The sequence below is a fragment of the Schistocerca americana genome, chromosome 9 (genome assembly GCF_021461395.2).
Source record: "Schistocerca americana isolate TAMUIC-IGC-003095 chromosome 9, iqSchAmer2.1, whole genome shotgun sequence".
Taxonomy (NCBI): Eukaryota; Metazoa; Arthropoda; class Insecta; order Orthoptera; family Acrididae; genus Schistocerca; species Schistocerca americana.
Window position 1 is genome coordinate 8,596,215 of NC_060127.1, and position 20,235 is coordinate 8,616,449.

At 46.1% G+C, this 20,235-nt stretch overlaps 1 protein-coding gene across 1 annotated transcript in view; it reads right to left on the bottom strand.

Moving 5' to 3' along the window:
* The window catches only part of LOC124551131 (GILT-like protein 1), a 47,684-nt gene extending 28,298 nt beyond the window's left edge, over positions 1 to 19,386 (bottom strand). Inside the window, exon 1 of the mRNA XM_047126092.1 lies at positions 19,174 to 19,386. Within this exon, the coding sequence (XP_046982048.1) occupies positions 19,174 to 19,233 (60 nt within the window). The 5' untranslated portion in view covers positions 19,234 to 19,386. The remainder of the gene's footprint in view (positions 1 to 19,173) is intronic.
* Between the last annotated feature and the right edge of the window lie 849 nt (positions 19,387 to 20,235).

Here is a 20,235-nt window from a genome sequence, read left to right on the forward strand (position 1 = left end):
GCCGTGTCTGACGGGTTGCGTTCCCGTCAGATGTCAACAGCGTAACAACAACATGTGTGTACGATCATGCTTACGGTAGGCGCCAAAGCCGTCGCAACACTTCCCTACACGAGTCAGATGTGCGGAAACAGAGCAGGGCCAGGGCAGCTAACGTTCTGCCCAGCTTGTCTTTAGGAGGCCACACAGATACACGACAGGCAGTCAAGTCAAGTCGTGTAAGTAGTCGAGCGGTCACCTGCGAGTTGGGAGTTAGCGGCAGTTAGCTCCGACTTCTCCACGAGTTGTCAGCAACAGCAGCAGTTATCAGCGAGTTGCCAACTAGCGGTCGTCGAGTCACCTCGGCGCGGCCTTCGAGTTACCTGGTGGACGACGCGCTGCAATGCAGTGCTCACGGATTCCGCTTAGAACCGGTCACATACAACTTACTTTGTTGTCTCAGTGATCATTAGTGGAGTTGCTTATTTTACATTGCTTCTCCCCGTACGAGTTCAACTGTATGTACTTTGCCTTGAATAAATGTGACGATTTTTGTTATTTCTATCACTCGTATCAGTGTAGCCATCTGGATAAAGTGAGAGTTACTTCGTATTCAACAGGACTCTGTGGAAACACAACAGTCGATGTCGGCGACCCTCGTTGCTAAGCGAGGAGTGGGACGATTCTGATATCATTAACCACTAGAGACGTGACACATTGCAACAGTTCGTGCACATAATTATCAAAAGGGAAATACGGAAAACAACTGAAACGTAATCTGTCTACAGCAAATCTACTTTAATTTAAAAAAGTAATCCGCAGACTCTTTTTTTATATCCGTTTCACAAAACTAGTTGGCGACATTGGAAATTTGGAAATTGGAAATTTGTGGTAAGGTCTTATGGGACCAAACTGCTGAGGTCATCGGTCCCTAAGCTTACGCACTACTTAATCTAACTTAAACTAACTTACAGTAAGGGCAACACACACACCCACGCACGAGGGAGGGCTCGCACCCCCGACAGGGGGGGCCGCCCGGCCGGGGAAAATACGCCTCAAACCGGGCGGTTACCCCGCGCGACAGCGACATTTTGGCAGTCTTTCGCCAACATGCTCTTATCTTCAGGTCCCGTATTTTGTTATTACCTTATGTTGTTCGTGTGCATTCTTTCAAGAGGTAATGCTTTTTCTGGCTGCTGGAAGAGTATGCATAGCACGACGTAAATTAATGTCATAATAGAATATGGATGCATGCACGTAGCAGGACGGTTCCAAGCATCGTCATGAGGACTAGTTTTCCTATTTTGGTCCACACTGCCACATCTCAAATTATGGAAAGCAAAGAGGTTCCGGGAGAAGAGTTTTGTTTCACGGTATCGAAGATCAAGAATTGCTCATAGCTCCTAAGAAACGCGTTTTAGAGCCCATGTTTACTTGAATCTCTTGTTTAGAATAGTCATTCTTGTCACGTTCCTGCATATTGACCATTGCTCCTGGAAAACCGTGTATACTGATGATGTTTTTCTGGAGGGTGGATGCCGCGCAGAGTAGCCGCGCGGTTTGAGGCGTCATGTCATGGACTGCGCGGACCCTGCCGCCGGAGGTTCGAGTCTCGTTCTTAGCATAAGTCATTGTGTGTAAGACTAGGGACCGATGACCACCGATGACCTCAGCAGAGTCCCTTAGGAATTCACAGACACACATTTTGAGGGGTGGCCTTGTGAGGAAGTGAAATGTGAGCGATAGACGGGGCTGAATAGAAGCTTTTGAAATGTGGTGCTACAGAACAGTCCTGAAGACAGATAGATCGACTAACTAATGAGAGGTACTGAATCGAGCTGGAGAAAAAAAGAGGCGTACAGCAAGAATTAAAAGAAGGAATCGGTTGACAGGACGTATCTTGATGCTCCAGTGGAAGGTTAATTTGGTAAGGAGGGACGTGTAGAGGGTAATCATTGCATCTGGGGCGGAGACCTGACCACAGTACTAGCACCTCCAAACAGATGTAGGGTGCAGTGGCTACGCAGAGGTGACCAGGGGGTTGCACCGGATGGAGTAGCGTGGAGAGCTGCCTCAAACCACAAGTCACAACAGCAAACAATACCATCACAGAGCTCAAACAGTTCCATTGCAATATGAATAAATTTCATTGGTAATGAACCCTGTGTATGAAACTTCCTGACAGATTAAAACTGTGTGCCCGACCGAGACTCGAACTCGGGACCTTTGCCTTTCGCGGGCAAGTACTCCACCAACTGAGCTACCGAAGCACGACTCACGCCCGGTACTCACAGCTTTTGGAAGGTAGGAGGCGAGGTACTGGCGGAAGTAAAGCTGTGAGGACGGGGCGTGAGTCGTGCTTGGGTAGTTCAGATGGTAGAGCACTTGCCCGCGGAAGGCAAAGGTCCCGAGTTCGAGTCTCGGTCGGACACACAGTTTTAATCTGTCAGGAAGTTTCATATCAGCGCACACTCCGCTGCAGAGTGAAAATCTCATTCTGGAACCCTGTGTATAACTGTAGTACTCACCTGTCCGCCAAGTGCTGCGACCAGGCACAGAAATGCTACAGTGTGCACGGGGTGCATTTTTAAGCACAGTTGTCGTTAGGATCCCTCAAAGGACTCGCGGCTCGCCAGACAATGGCACAACTAGTAGACGGGTGTTAAGGAAACGTCCGCTGCTGCTACCAGAACTGCTGTGTCCGTATCACGCTATACCAGCGCTGTTTTGTGCCAAGCGGACTCACAAGTAGCACAAGAAGTCTCCTGGCGATAAGATAAATTCGTGTCACTCATCCAGAAACCTATTGATAGAGGAGCAGGTACTCGAAAACCCGGAGTGTTTTATGTAAGTATTGCTTGAAAGTCACCTGTATCCTGTCAACCAGTTCGACACTTACCTTCACCTGAATCTCTACGATACCTGACAACAGCTAGAAGCCTCGTTGCTTCTCTTCCAGACAGTAAGGGCGTGACCATTTTAAGACTCCTCAAAGAAGCGAGTGCTCAAAAAACGTCACCCTTTTCATGGACGACAACTTCTAATGCACGAGGGGGGTTTGAAAAGTCCGTGAAAAGTCCGAGATATGGCACCACCGGAGCGTATCGAGGTCATGTTTAGTTAGTAGCGTCTTTGGAAAGAACGCACACGAAGTTTCAGCCATGTTGGGTTGGTCTATTTCTTTGTGTTCGCCATTGGTGTGAATCAAAGAACTCGAGTGATTGTCAAAAAATGGACGAAAAAGAATTTCGCATTGTGATTAAACATTACTTTATGAAAGGCAAAACGCCTCAGGAAACTAAAGAGAAGCTTGATAAACATTACGGTGACTCTGTACCTTCGATAAGAACAGTTTATAAGTGCTTTGAAATTTTTCAGAGTGGCCATATGGGCACAAGTGATGCCGAACGTTCTGGACGACCTGTGGAGGTTACGGCTCCAGAAGTCATTGATAAAATCCACGATATGGTGATGGATGACAGAAGAGTTAAGGTGCGTGAGATTGCTAGTGCTGCGGGCATCTCGAATGAACGGGTACATAATATTTTGCATAAACATTTAGACATGAGAAAGCTATCCACAAGATGGGTTCCGCGATTGCTCACGCTTAACCAAAAACGGAATCGTGTAAAGTGTTCCGAGAATGGTTTGCAGCTGTTCAGGAAGAATCCGCAGGTCTTTAAGCGTCGTTTCGTCGCTGTGGATGAAACATGGATACATTGCTATACTCCTGAGACCAAACAACAATCTGAACAATGGGTTACCAAGGGATATCTGCACCAAAAAAGGCGAAGACCATTCCTTCGGCCGGTAAGGTTATGGTGACTATTTTTTGGGAGTCTCAAGGGATAATCCTCATCGACTATCTGGAAAAGGATAAAACTATCACAGGTGCATATTATTCATCGTTATTGGATCGCTTGAAAACCAAACTGCAAGAAAAACGCCGACGATTGGACCTCAAAAATGTCCATTTCCATCACGACAATGCACTAGAACACAGCTCAGCAGTTGTGGTCGCAAAATTATTGCAAATACGATTCCAACTCGTTTCACATCCCCCCTATTCTCCAGACTTGGCTCCCTCGGACTACTATTTGTTCCCCAATTTGAAGAAATGGCTGGCGGGACAAAGATTTTACTCGAACGAGGAGGTGATTGCAGCAACTAATAGCTATTTTGCAGACTTGGACAGTTCGTATTATTCGGAAGGGATCAACAAATTAGAACAGGGTTGAATGAAGTGTATAAGTCTAAAAGGAGACTATGTCGAAAAATAAAAAAGGTTTACGCCAAACACGAAAGTAGTTTTTGTTTTTGCACGGACTTTTCAAACGCCCCTCGTATTGCTGTTTTATGCTCACGCTATTGGCTGCATTTACACTGTAGTGTCAGTATCTAGATAGTTTCAGTAGAACTTGGAATAATTTATAGGAAGCCATAGTGTAGCGCTGCATTAAGCTGCCGGACAGCATATGCGTCACGGCAATGTATACGAAAAGGATTGCAGGACGAGCATGTCGTACTCAGTGGGAAACTGCAGCGCACAGCAGTAATAGCTGGAGCAGGCATGACGGCATCACCATACCAGCGCTAAACTCTTGTTATGAGCTACTGGGGTTTTACTGCAACAGGTGCATACCAGAGCCATACAAATAGCAGCGGATTTTGAGGCAGAGATTTTCCGAGTCCAGCAGCAACATCACGACACGGCGGTCACGCTAGACGACAAGACGACTGCGCACCGCCACGGGTTCGAGACCAGATCGGGCCAGCTGCCTCCAGCACTGAGTCTCCTTGCGGCTTGGCGGCACGGCGCCGCTAACCCGCCGCCCACGCCTGCCGGGGGCAGTGGGTCGTGTCCCGCGCACGGCAGTCCCCCCCTGTCATCGCAGTGGGCGTCGCTGGGCCAGAGATCGCAGAACGCTGTCCCGAACGACAGGGAGCTCTGCTGATGTCAGCGCCATCTCAGCCATCCTCTTCTTGTTGGGAATCTTTACAGAGCCCACAACAAACTGTTAAGCAAACGCAGTGGAACGAGAACCGCTGAGGACTCGTAAGGAAGCAGTCCACATTTTATCCTTATTTTGCACCTACAGACGTGATTGTATTCAACACACTGGAATTATGAATTAAAAAACGCCTTCAGTCCCAAATTTTCGGGTTTTATTGAATACACGATGCATTTCGGACACTGTGGGCGCATCCTCAGGTGTAAGTTGTCTTAGTACATGATCTATTTTTGCTCTTAAATGAAGTCAGTGCATGTTCCTGTTCTTTTCGTGAGAAAAACGTGCATTTCACCTCATGCAGGAGCAAAAATAAATCATGTACTGAGACAACTTACACCTGACGATTGCCACTCAGGGTCTCAAATGCATCGTGTGTTTAATAAATCCCGAGAATTTGCGACTGAGGGCGTTTTTTAATTCATACTTCCATGCGACATTCAGTCCTAACGTCATTACTTCACGCCAATCTCCATAAATACCCCAGTTGTCCGGTTCTGAATACAGATGGCTATTACGTGTATTGACAGCCACGTGTTAGATGTGCAAGCACTCCTCGCGAACGCTGCTTGCTGCTGCTGACATGAAAACATCCAAAGTAACCACCACCTCCCACTCGTGGGACTTTGCATTCGTCGCCGCCTACCGCATTGCTGACTGAGAGACAGAGGGACTCCAAACACATCTCACAGTGCTTATCGCACAGAAATCACCGTTGCTGCTGGGAGAGAGGCTGCCACTGTTCCTGATCGTCTCGGCAGGCACTTTGGGGTGCCGGGGCCTACCTTCCTGTCAGGCCAGGATTATCTGACCACAGCACTTCCGACAGCGTCCCGGTCGTCTTCATCTTCCAGAGCGACACTGAGTACCCTACAAACACTGGCGGCTCACTCGTACACTACGCGTTCGCCTGCAGGTCGCCGGGCGGCAGCCCGCAACACTTCAGTTGAACTGCTGGGGTAGCAGCCTCGGCAACGAACCGAGACGCGGCAACGGCAGGGGCCAGTGGAGTTCCACCGTGTCACAGGCAGGAGGCGTCAGCCGAGGCTGACCAGGAGACACTCAACTGTGCGTCTTAACCAACAACTCTTAACAAGCCAGTCACGTTTTATTAGCGCCAAAATGACCACATCACCGTCCTGACCACATAAAGGTGTCCCGCTCAGCACTCTCACAGCACATGTGGCTAATATCATTTCATTAGCACACAGAGCACCGACCGCCCTTCATCACTGTACTCCATGCACTAAGTCAGTACCAGCTACGTGTGACAATTGTAGACGATTCGGTCATTTACCACACGACGGCTTTAGGCCATGATCCAGTTTGGAAACTAATGCATTTCATTGTTTCTGTAATGTAAGTGAACCTTCTCCCCATTTCTCTTCACTTCGCTTATACGGCTGGTCCCGGCGGAGGTTCGACTCCTCCCTCGGGCATGGGTGTGTGTAAGCTTAGGGACTGATGACCTTAGCAGTTAAGTCTCATAAGATCTCACACACATTTGAACTTCTTTTATAAGTCCAGTAACTGTACAGGTAACAGCGGCAACAAACGACTACGACAATTAAGAATCCTCGAGCAACGTGTTCACGTGTTAATACGAAGCTGTACGATACCTGTACTGGCGAGTTTCTTGCGAGTGTAAAATGACAGCAAAGAGAAGTGTAAAATTACAGCAAAGATAAGTTAGCGTTAGATGACTTGAATAGGACGAATAAAGAAGAATTATTGAGAAATAGCCGGCCGCGGTGGTCTAGCGGTTCTAGGCGCTCAGTCCGGAACCGCGCGATTGCTACAGTCGCAGGTTCGAATCCTGCCTCGGGCGAGGATGTGTGTGATGTCCTTAGGTTAGTTAGGTTTAAGTAGTTCTAAGTTCTAGGGGACTGATGACCACAGATATTAAGTCCCATAGTGCTCAGAGCTATTTGAACCATTTATTGAGAAATGATATCGTTGAAGCATTAGCAAATATTCCACGATGTTCAGGAGGAGGTCTTAATGATGGAAATGACAATGATGCAGGCCACCGTACGATCGCTGATTACGAAATTATAGCCTTATAGCCATCTGCTCATCTGCAGACAATGACGACAGTGATCATGCTATAGCTGAGGACGCTGGCTCTCAATCTGAGGACATCGCGAAACATACACAGGGCACAACACACGGGATCGCTGTTGACTGGTATAGAATCAAAATGGTTCAAATGGCTCTGAGCCCTATGGGACTTAATATCTGAGGTCATCAGTCCCCTAGAACTTAGAACTACTTAAACCTAACTAACCTAAGGACACCACACACATTCATGCCCGAGGCAGGATTCGAACCTGCGACCGTAGCAGTCGCGCGGTTCCCGACTGAGCGCCTAGAACCGCGAGACCACCGCGGCCGGCGACTGGTTTAGAAGTCCAGGCAGAAACGACTTCAATCAAACTGATGCTGGCGGAACGCTATCATGTTGGTGCAGAACACCAGCGACCTATGAATCTTGCTGAAGACAAACTTACTCATTATTTGAGGTTATTAAACTCAATGTGTTTCTTTTTCAGCATTTGTCCATAATTTATATGAAAGTAATGTATAGCCTTTCTGAACGGGACATGCTTTGCTCGGGCTTTCTCTTTTCATTTCTTTCTTGAACTGGTGAAAAATGTTCAGGTTAATCGTCTCATTTGTGTAGCACCTACCTTATTCGAAGTATTTCTTTACAAACTGAAATTGAAATTTTACTTTCGGTTGCAAGGGCGAGTAAGTTCTGTGTTTATCCAGAATTTCGACACGCTACGCATATTTTTAAACCAGGGACATTGGGGAAGTGGGGTAAATAGTTTATAAAGTTTTGAAAATTTGGGAAAACACCCATAAGGGATGCAGTAGTAATAAACAGAAAAGTTTCCTCCTCTACCGTGTTAGCATCCACCCACCACACCCTGTGAGACAACAGGCGAGTTGTGGCGCCCTGAAAACGTACTACTTTTGGAGTTGGCGTGGCCATGCAGGCCCCTCGGCAGGCCAACCACATGGTACCGGACAAGAGGGGTAGCCCAAGCACGTGGTCCAGGGACCGCGTGGCTGGGAGTTCCATGGTGACACTGTGTCAATGAAGGAGACACGCCGGGAGTGCCAAAGCTGGCGGACTTTGTGAAATCTTAATGGCTGACATTTCACAGTTCCTATAGAAACTAATAGTAGCCGGATGAATCATGTTACTTCAAAAAGAAACATGTACATTACCATTATTTGGACAACGATTCTGATAGTGCAATCAGATTTTCAATATATTTATTAGTTTAAAGTTTAGTATCTCACGATAAATTGTACAAGTAACACCCAACAACGAATTTCCAAAATCTAAATGGTTCATCCGATTTTGTCGATCGACGTGTCTTTAGAAAGCTATTGGTGTAAACCTAAATTGGTATAAATTACAGGCATGTAGCTTGTACAGTACGTGCGTTATTGGAGGTCAAAGTGGCCGATTACCATTAATCGCGTCAGGCCATAAGTACTCCACAGTTACACCAAAAAACAGTAGCAGCATGCTTATAAATATATTTATTCGTCTATGTCTTTGTTTATATTCGATATGTTGTTGTTGTTGTCTTCAGTCCTGAGACTGAATATATAAATTGGTTAAATATTTACTGTATTTTAGAAAGCACAGAGACATTAGGCTACTGGCCTACCTTTTGTTTCTATTCCTTTGATATATGTTTATTTGATTTGTTTATGTATTTAATAATGTGTGTTAGAGCGTGGTACAGTAATAGGAATATTTATTTAATTTCAAGTTATTTGAGTGTAAATCCATTATTTTGAATGTGCTTCATTATATTTGTGAGTGTGCGTTGGCTTCAAGACATGGTGGGATCACTCTAGCCAATCACAGCGCTCGTGAATGGGGAGACTGGGTGGAAGTGTGGGCAGTACGGGAGAGGACACGGGAGAGTCCTGGGCAGTACGGTGCGAGGGAGAGTCGCACAGGACACGAGGAGAGACTTGGAGAGTGTGGAGCGGTTTGTGCGTGGTCACGGGAGATAGAAATATTTCGTGGTGCTGACTTGTGCACTTGTGAGATTCCAGTGGCTTCTGCAGTGGAGACATAGTATGCGTTTAGAAGTGAATATGTCGCGAGCCATGTTGTTGCTCATAACTGATTACGTGAAGTAGGAATTTATAGTTTCCCTGTTATTCAACTTATATTTTATTTAATTGCTGGACCATCGACACCAGTAAGTGTTTTACAGTAATAAAGGGCATTCTTAAAGGTACTTCTGCTATCGTACTCATCAGTTAAAGTCGTTAAAGTAGTACCTGCATGTTTTATTTAATTGCAATCTTTCATTTGTAAATTTCTATGTAACATCCAAAATTCGCAACTGCCGAGTGATAGGAACCTTCGACCATTTGATTCATGTGTATATTCATATTGTATATTGTAGACTCAGCAATATTTGGCTTGTAATGCGGTAACTATGTATCCCAGCCCCTAGACAACGAAACCAGCCAAAACTTTCAATATTTCAACTCTGTGTCTGAGGGAATATAGTTGAGGGCCACACCACATTTCATTCTATTTGAAAGTCCGCACCCCTTAACTCAGCTTCTTTTAAATATTTTTCAATGTTTATCAAAAAACGGTTCATTTCTTGAAGACACTTCCTATGAAAAAAATAAAAAATAGTGAAATTCCGCTCAGGGAAGGTCATATATACGTTTCAAGCACGATAACCAGTTTGTGAGACATTCTGTCTCGAAGATTAAATATCCATTACCCTAAGACCTTGTCACAATTTTAAATTTTTCTTCTGTTTCTTCAAAACTACTTGCCTTTTGTATATACAGAAACATATGTGTAGCAAATAAATTTTAGCACTAAAATCTGAAGGTAAGAAGAAAAATTCGTTTTAGAACTGACTTTTACTGATTCAGAGAAACTCTACTATACAGCTCTTTGTTCAGGATTACGCTCCTTAAAATTCATATCACATGCAAAACCATTTGACATGAGAGTTAAGAATTGTTGTAGAATTAATCAACTACTACTGTCTTTATTATACATATATCAAATAAGGTTTTGCATCACCCCGGTTCCCAAAACTCCTGAAGATAGACGTTGACTGTGGATATTGTATCACAGACACAGTCCTTTTGACTGTTCAGAGGTGTCACGAAACCCGCCCAAAGATGTAAACAACCACGCATGAGCAGCTCTTATTAGACGGAGGGTGTCCGACAGCCGAGCAGTTCCAGTCATTCCACCAGGAAGGTGGTACACGGCTCGTGTTATCTGCAGTTCAACCATGCCTAGGCGGTCAATACGGCGGTTGGATCGCGTCCGCATTGTTAGTTTGTGCCAGGAACGGCTCAGAACAAGGGAAGTGTCCAGACGTCTCGGAGTGAACCAAAGCGATGTTGTTCAGACATGGGGGAGATACAGAGAGACAGGAACTATCGATGACATGCCTCGCTCAGGCCGCCCAAGGGCTACTACTGCAGTGGATGACCGCTACCTACGGATTATGGGTCGGAGGAACCCTGACAGCAACGCCAAGATTTGAATAATGCTTTCCGTGCAGCCACACGACGTCGTATTACGACTCAAACTGTGCGCAATAGGATGCACGAAGCGCAACTTCACTCCCAACCTCCATGGCTAGGTCCATCTTTGCAACGAAGACGCCATGCAGCGCGGTACAAATGGGCCCAACAACATGCCGAATGGACCGCTCACTATTGGCATCACGTTCTCTTCACCGATGAGTGTTGCATTTGCCTTCAACCAGACAACCGTCGGAGACGTGTTTGGAGGCAGTCTGGTCAGGCTGAACGCCTTAGACACACTCTCCAGCGAGTGCAGCAAGGTGGAGGTTCCCTGCTGTTTTGGGGTGGCGTTATGTGGGGCCGACGTACGCCGCTGATGGTTATGGAAGGCGCCATAACGGCTGTACGATACGTGAATGCCATCCTCCGACAGATAGTGCAACCATATCGTCAGCATATTGACGAGGCATTTGTCTTCATGGACGACAATTCGCGCCCCCATCGTGCACATCTTGTGAATGATTTCCTTCAGGATAACGAAATTGTTCGATTAGAGTGGCCAGCATGTTCTCCAGACATGAACCCTATCGAATATACCTGTGATGGATTGAAGAGGGCTGTTTATGGGCGACGTGACCCACCAACCACTCTGAGGGATCTACGCCGAACCGCCATTGGGGAGTGGGACAATCTGAAGCAACAGTGCCTTCGTGAACTTGTGGATAGTATGTTACCACGAATACAGGCATGCATCAACGCAAGAGGACGTGCTACTGGGTATTAGAGGTACCAGTGTGTACAGCAATCTGGAGCACCGCCTCTGAAGGTCTCGGTGTATGGTGGTACAACATGCAATGTTTTTTAAGAAAGAAGCTTAAATTTTTTTTTACCTACCCCATTCCGTTAAATGGGACGAAATGCATATATTATACCTGTAGATTTATTGGTTCCTATCCAAGAATTTATCTGTGGTGTGGAAGGAGCTGTGAAGCGCGTTGTGAAGCGGCGTTTGCCTGGAGCTGTCAGTGCTAACAGAGAAGCAACACTTCGTGAAATAACCGCAAAAAACAATGGGACGCATGACGAATGTATCCGTTAGGACGGTGCGGGGAAGTTTGCCGTCAATGTGCTACTGCAACAGACGACCGGCGCCAGTGCCTTTGCTAACAGCACGGCATCATCGCCTGCAGCGCCTCTGCTGGGTTGGTGACCATAGCGGTTGGATATTAGAGGACTGGAAAACGGTGGTCTTCTCGGACTAGCCCCGATTTCAGTTGGTAAGCGGTGATTGCAGTGATATGGTGTGGGCTGTGTTTACATTAAATGGACTGGGTTCCTCTGGTCCAACTGGACCGATCACTGACTGGAACTGGTTCTGTTCGACTACTTGCAGACCATGTGCAGCCATTCATGGACTTCACGTTTCCAAAAAACGATGGAGTTTCTATGGATGACAATGCGCCATGTCCTTGGGGCACAGTTCTTCGCGACTGGTTTGAAGAACATTCCGGACAGTTCGAGCGAATGACTTGGCCACCCAGTTCGCCCGACATGAGTCCCATATATAACATTTACGGCATGTAATTGAGAAGCCAGTTCGTGCACAAACTCCTACATCTGCAACACTTTCTCAACTATGGACTGTTACACAGGCAGCATGGATCAATATTTTTGGAGGGGACTTGCAACCACTTGGTGAGTGCATCTGCCGGCCGCGGTGGCCGAGCGGTTCTAGGCGCTACAGTCTGGAACCGCGCGACGGCTGCGGTCGCAGGTTCGAATCCTGCCTCGGGCATGGATATGTGTGATGTCGTTGGGTTAGTTAGGTTTAAGAAGTTGTAAGATGTTAAGTCCCATAGTGCTCAGAGCCATTTGAACCATTTGAGTGCGTGTCACGTCGAGTTGCTGCACTATCTCGGGAAAAAGGAGCTCCGACCCGACATAGAGAGGTGTCCCATGAATGTTGTCGGCGCAGTGTGCTATCTACTTGCGCAGCTTTCTGGTTAATTACGTTGCTTAATATATTCATGCCGACATACCTTACTCACTTCAGTCGTGTAGAAGAGTGTGAGCCTCATCCTTCCATTACTTGCTTACAGGCATAAATGTTTCCAATTTCTTCGTCTCTCTTTCAAAATTCAAATGGCTCTGAGCACTATGGGACTTAACATCTGTGGTCATCAGTCCCCTAGAACTTAGAACTACTTAAACCTACCTAACCTAATGACATCACACACATCCATGCCCGAGGCAGGATTCGAACCTGCGACCGTACCAGTCGCGCGGTTCCGGACTGCGCGCCTAGAACCGCTAGACCACCGCGGCCGGCGTCTCTCTTTCCGAAACAGGTTTACCGCAAATAAAGTAGATGGTTGGGTCCAGCGTTATTCTTCTCTCCGAAGACAAAAAAAAAGAGATTAACAAGAAATACCACATAACATAAAAAACTGGAGCGCCCCGCACGGCTTTAGTAAGTCTACGACATAAACTCAACTGAACTGGGCGCATGCGAGAAAAACAGCAGTGACAGTAGAAGACGAACGGTGAGTGAATGGGAAGAAAACTTCCCGATTTCATTGTTGGGCACCTAGTCCGGATTTTAACAAGACACTTCCATCAAGTAGAAAATATACCGTATTTTACGAAGACGCATTTATTTCTTAGAAAAATTGCCTACAAAATTTCGGGGCGTCTTATACTCTACATTAATATGAAAACGTACAGTGTTTGATTTAATAATCCCGCCAGTCTTAAAGATGGCCGTATATTCGATGCCACGCGAGACCTGTCTCTGTCTGACTACACTGGGCTCAACTGGCAGCAGCAGTGCACCGATGCGACGAACATGAGTTACGGGGATTCGCAAGCGTGCCGAGACTGCCTCCCTCCAGCATCGGCGGCACAAACCCAGAACACCGTCTGGCCTGTGAGGCGTCACTGCAGTCCACGGTGCTCGTCTGCATCTACATCTAGACCTACATCTACATCTACATCTACATGCATACTCCGCAAGCCACCCGTCGGTGTGTGGCGGAGGGTACCTTGAGTATCTCTATCGGTTCTCCCCTCTACTCCAGTCTCGTATTGTTCGTGGAAAGAAAGATTGTCGGTATGCCTCTGTGTGGGCTCTAATCTCTCTGATTTTATCCTCATGGTCTCTTCGCGAGATGTACGTAGGAGGGAGCAATATACTGCTTGGCTCCTCGGTGAAGGTATATTCTCGAAACTGCAACAATAAACATCAACAAAAGCCCATACCCAGCTACTGAGCGTCTCTCCTGCAGAGTCTTCCACTGGAGTTTATCTATCATCTCCGTAACGCTTTCGTGATTACTAAATGATCCTGTAACGAAGCGCGCTGCTCTCCGTTGGATCTTCTCTATCCCTTCTATCAACCCTATCTGGTACGGATCCCACACTGCTGGGCAGTATTCAAGCAGTGGGTGGACAAGCGTACTGTAACCTACTTCCTTTGTTTTCGGACTGCATTTCCTTAGGATTCTTCCAGTGAACCTCAGTCTGGTATCTGCTTTACCGACGGTTAATTTTATATGGTCATAACTCCTAATGCCTACTCCTAGATAATTTATGGAATTAACTGCTTCATGTATTGTAGGTAAATGATAAAGGATCTTTCTATGTATTGGCAGCACATTACACTTGTGTACATTGAGATTCAATTGCCATTCCCTGCACCGTGCGTCTATTCGCTGCAGATCCTCCTGCATTTCAGTACAATTTTCCATTGTTACAACCGCTCGATATACCACAGCATCATCCGCAAAAAGCCTCAGTGACTTCAGCTTGAACTGAAAGTGATCTGTGTTATCGGCTACATACAATATTTTTGTTAGCAGCTAGTTTCGCAACGGAAAAAAATGATGTGGGTTGTAAATAGAAAGTAATGGCATATTGAGAAGAATGTGGAAATAGAGCAGCTGAGTGGCGTTTCGGCCCTCCGCCAGCAGAAAAAAACATCCACGACTGGCGGGCTAGTAAAGAAGAGCTCGAAAAAATGAGGAAGACTAAATCTGTAAATAGAGGACTGAATGCAAAATGCCCAAAGCCAGAAGACGACAATTTTCGGGGGTTTTAAAGGCCAGTTTTGTCTTATAAACTAAGAATTTTTCTTTAGTCTCGTTTTGCAATGTAATAATTAAAATTGTAAAAATCTAATTTTTTAAAAACTGTTTAAAAATTAAGTTGCGTATACGGTACCAAATATATTTTCTAATTACAGTTCTCTTACAAAAATGAATCATTTTGAGCAAAAATTTGAAAAGTGGAATAGAAAAAGAGAAGACGCTCCTTTGGTACCAGGAGAGGGGGGAGGGGGGGGGGGGTTAGGTTTCTCACTACTACACTCCATATGAGTATTTTCCGAAAGTTTCAAAACTTTATAAATTGGTTCCCCCCATTTTCTATTTTTTGACTGATATGCCTACGGTATTTATTCTTTTTAATACATTCGACTATCATCAACTGTTGGCCCTTCTGCTACACTGATAGTCAAAATGCACGCTAATCTTACCAGAAATTAGAAACATTTAAAGCTGAATGTTAAATTAGTTAAAATGACAGGAATTCGCGAATAAGTACTGTCTTGCCTTTCTTTTTCCTGTTAATTTATCCGCTTTTATGACATTGTTTAGAACCTTTTCTTGCTCTATCATATTGGTAACACTGAACTATTTTGTTACGGGAGTTCGCTCCCCTATTTACACTACTGGCCATTAAAATTGTTACACCAAGAAGAAATGCAGATGATAAACGGGTATTCATTGGACAAATATATTATACTAGAACTGACATGTGATTACATTTTCACGCAATTTCGATGCATAGACCCTGAGAAGTCAGTACCCAGAACAACCACCTCTGTCCGTAAAAACGGCCTTGATACTCCTGGGCATTGAGTCAAACACAGCTTGGATGGCGTGTACAGGTACAGCTGCCCATGCAGCTTCAACACGATACCACAGTTCATCAAGAGTAGTGACTGGCGTATTGTGACGAGCCAGTTGCTCGGCCACCATTGACCAGACGTTTTCAATTCGTGAGAGATCTGGGGAATGTGCTGGCCAGGGCAGCAGTCGAACATTTCCTGTATCCAGAAAGGCCCGTACAGGACCTGCAACATGCGGTCGTGCGTTATCCTGCTCAAATGTAGGGTTTCGCAGGGATCGAATGAAGGGTAGAGCCACGGGTCGTAACACATCTGAAATGTAACGTCCACTGTCCAAAGTGTCGTCAACGCGAACAAGAGGTGACCGAGACGTGTAACCAATGGCACGCCATACCATCACGCCGGGTGATACGCCAGTATGGTGATGACGAATGCACGCTTCCGATGTGCGTTCACCGCGATATCGCCAAACACGCATGCGACCATCATGATGCTGTAAACAGAACCTGGATTCATCCGAAAAAATGACGTTTTGCCATCCGTGCACTCAGGTTCGTCGTTGAGTACACCATCGCAGGCGCTCCTGTGATGCAGCTTCAAGGGTAACCGTAGCCACGGGATCCGGGCTGATAGTCCATTCTGCTGCAAACGTCGTCGAACTGTTCGTGCACATGGTTGTTGTCTTGCAAACGTTCCCAACTGATGACTCAGGGATCGAGACGTGGCTGCACAATCCGTTACAGCCATGCGGATAAGATGCCCGTCATCTCGACTGCTAGTGATACGAGGCCGTTGGGATCCAGCACGGCGTTGCGTATTACCCTCCTGAACCGACCGATTCCATATTCTGCTAACAGTCATTGGATCTCGACCAACGCGAGCAGCAATGTCGCGATACGATAAACCGCAATCGCGATAGGCTACAATCCGACCTTTATCAAAGTCGGAAACGTGATGGTACGCATTTCTCCTCCTTAAACATGACAGTAACGTTTCACCAGGCAAGCCCGGTCAACTGCTCTTTGTGTATGAGAAATCAGTTGGAAACTTTCCTCATGTCAGCACATTGTAGGCGTCGCCACTGGTGCCAACCTTGTGTGAATGCTCTGAAAAGCTAATTATTTGCATAGCACAACATCTTCTTCCCGTCGGTCAAATTTCGCGTCTGTAGCACGTCATCTTGGTGGTGTAGCAATTTTAATGGCCAGTAGTGTATTATAATTTCTATCGTTTCAGTTCTACTTAATCAAAAAAACTTTTTACAATGTAAACTAAACCTCGAGATCATTACAGAGCAATCTCGATATTTTTTCCGTGAAAAATACACTGATACGAAAGGGACAGGTCTATATCTACATCTACATACATACTGCGCAAGCCAACGTACGGTGAGTGCCGGCGGGTACCCTTTACCACAACTAGTAGTTTCGCTTTAGGTTCCATTGGTAAACAGGGCAAGAGAAAAACGACCGTCTATATGTCTCCGTACCAGCACTGAGAACTCTAAGCTCATCTTTGTGGTTCTTACGCGAAATGTAGGTTGGCGACAGTAGAATCACTCTACAGTCAGCTTTAAAGTCCGGTTCTCTAAATTTTCTCGATAGCGTTCCTCAATAAGAACGTCGGCTTCCCTCCATAGATCCTCTTCTGAGTTTCCGAGGCGCCTCTGTTATACTTGTGCGTTGTTCGAACCTACTGGTATGTGATCTGGTAGCCCGATTCTGGACTATTTCGATGTCTTCCTTCAATCCGACCTGATACGGATGCCAAACACTCGAGTAGTACTTGAGAATAGGTCGCACTACTCGTATTGTCCTATATGTGGTCTTCTTTACTGATCAACCACACTTGCCTAAAATTCTCCCAATAAAATGAAGCCGATCATTCCCCTTCTCTGTTACAACGTTTACATATTCACTCCATTTCATATCGGTATGCAACGTTACGAGTAGACATTTATTCGACGCCACTGTGTCAAGCAGGACACTACGAACCCTGCTTTCGAATATTATGGATTTTATTTTCCCACTCATCAGCATTAACTTACATTTTTCCGCATTCAGAGCTAGCTTCCATTCATGACACCAATTAGAAATCTTGCCTGAGTCATCTTGTATTCTCCTACAGTCAACGTCGACCATATCCCATACAGCACACCATCATCGGTAAACAGCCGCACACTGCTGCTTACCCTCTCCGCTGGATTATTTATGCATAACAAGAAGAGCAGCGGTCCTGTCACACTTCCCTCGGGCACTCCTGGGGATCCATTGCCTCTGATCAACACTCGCGGTCGAGGACAACACACTGGCTTCTGTTAGTTGCGGTGTCGTGGTGACCACCGTGGTGCGATGGCGACAACTTCGGGCACTCTGTACCACTTCAGTTGTCCAAAACAACAGCAGCCGCCACCGCACAACCACTACTCGACGACACAAAGCGCAGCATCAGACACAAAAGCGAGTGATTGGCGGTGGCTGGTTTCGGAGGCATAGTCAACGCATTACTACATTAGTTTGTGAATGTACTGATTTCGGTATCTGTGTTGTTGGTGTGGACTTTAGTTGAAAGATTGATCTGATGCAGCTCTCCATGCTGCTCTACCCTGTGCAAGCCTCTTTATCTCCAAAAAAACTACTGCAACCTACATCCTTCTTACTGTAGTCATCTCTTGGCCTCCCTCTACGGTTTTCAGCCATTACGCGCTTTTCTCCAGTATTAAATTGGTGATCCCTTAATGCCTCAGAATGTGTCCTATCAACCGATCCTTTCTTCTAGTCAGGTTGTGCCACAAATTTCTATTCTCCCCAATTCTGTTCAGTACCTCCTCATAAGATACGTCATGTACCCATCTAACTTTGAGCATTATTCTGCAGCACCGCGTTTCAAAGGCTTCTGTTCTTTTTTTTTTCTAAACTTTTATTGTCCATATTTCACTTCCATACATGGCTACACTCTATACAAATATTTTCAGAAAGGACTCCCTGACACTTAAATTTCGACTCGATGTTAACAAATTTCTCTTCTTCACTAACGCTTTTCTTGCCATTGCCTGTCTACATTTTATATCCTCCCTACTTCGAGCGTCATCAGTTATTTTGCTTCCCAAATAGCAAAACTCATCTACTACTTTAAGTGTCTCCTTGCCTAATCTAATTCCCTCAGCATCAACTAATTCGACTACATTCCATTACCCTCGTTTTGCTTTTATTGATGTTCATCTTATATCCTACTTTCAAGACACTGTCCATTCCGTTTAACTACTGTACTCTTCCAAATCCTTTGCTGTCTGTGACAGAATTACAGTGTCACTGGCAAATCTTGAAGTTTTCCCATCTTCTCCCTGGACTTTAATTCCTATTCCAAATTTTTCTTTTGTTTCCTTTATTGCCTGCTGAGTATATAAATAACATCGGGGGTAGGCTACAACCGTGTCTCACTCCCTTCACAACCATTGCATTACTTTCGTGCCTCTCGACTCTTATAACCGCCAGCTGGTTTCTGCACAAATTGTAAATAGCCTTTCTCCTCCTGCCACGTTTAGAATTTGAAACAGAGCATTCGTGTTTACATGTAAATAAATAAACGTGTGTCTTTATGACATTCACCTCAAGCGACACTATTTTTTTCCGGAATTCCCGAATTATGGGGCTTTTCAATAAAACGGATGACCCACTGTCCCAGTAAGTCCGTAGGAACGAAGTTCCACCGTGCTTGGGTACTAAAAGCGCTTACCTGAGTTATGAAGGCGGTGGCAACGAGGCAGAACGCCGCGAAGCTACACGGCAGGGACATCCTGCGGGGTGACAGCGTCCAGTGGAGGGATGCGGGGCGGCTGGAGCTGGAACGCACAGCACACACGAGACAGACGGGTACCGGCAGAAACGTCAGGGGCCGTCTCACGGTCTCGTAGCTCCTACTAGGACTGCGTTTCGGCCTCGGTTTCCGCCGCGCAGCCGTCACCAATGCAATAGCTGTGGTCGCCCGTGCGAGGATAAGATAAGAGCCGTCACACGTCCACCTAGACACTCGACGACCTTCCAAGCCATAGCGACCTTCCCCGACGCTACGAGCTTTCTTAAAACACCAACACCGGCTCGCTCAAAATGTCGTTTACAAGTGTGGCGCTCGCAGGCAGGAGCTCCCTGCATCTGCGTCTGCTTCTGCATTGAGGTGATGAAAGTCACGGGATACCTTCCTAATATCCTGTCGGATCACGTTTTGCCACGCGTATTGCAGAAACGTGACGTGGCATGGACTCAACAAGTGGTTGGAAGTCTCCTGCAGAGAAACTGAGCCATGTTCCTCCTATAGCAGTCTGTAACTGGGAGAGAGTTCCTGGAGCAGGATTTTATGCACGAACTGACGTCGCGATTATGTCCCACTAATGTTCGATGAGATTCATATCGAGCGATCTGGGTGGCAAAATTATTCCCTCGAACTGTCCAGAATATTCTTCAAACCATCAGCGAACTTTTGTCGCCCGGTGACATAGCGAATTTTCACCCATAAAAATTCGTCATTGTTTGGGGACATGAAGCACTTGAATGGTTGCAAATGGCGTCCAAGTAGCCAAACATAACCAATAATCGGTTCCTTTTAACCGGAGGACCCAGTGCATTCTGTGTAAACACAGGCGACACCATTATGGAGCCACCACAGTTACAGTAGTTTTGGGCCAGCTTGTCTCACGAGAGGATTTAATGGCCTTATGACACCTGTCCCAAGTGAAGCAGTGCGCGTATCCAGCGCGCAGAGGCTGTTACGTCATACAGAGAAGTCGACGCACAACGGCGA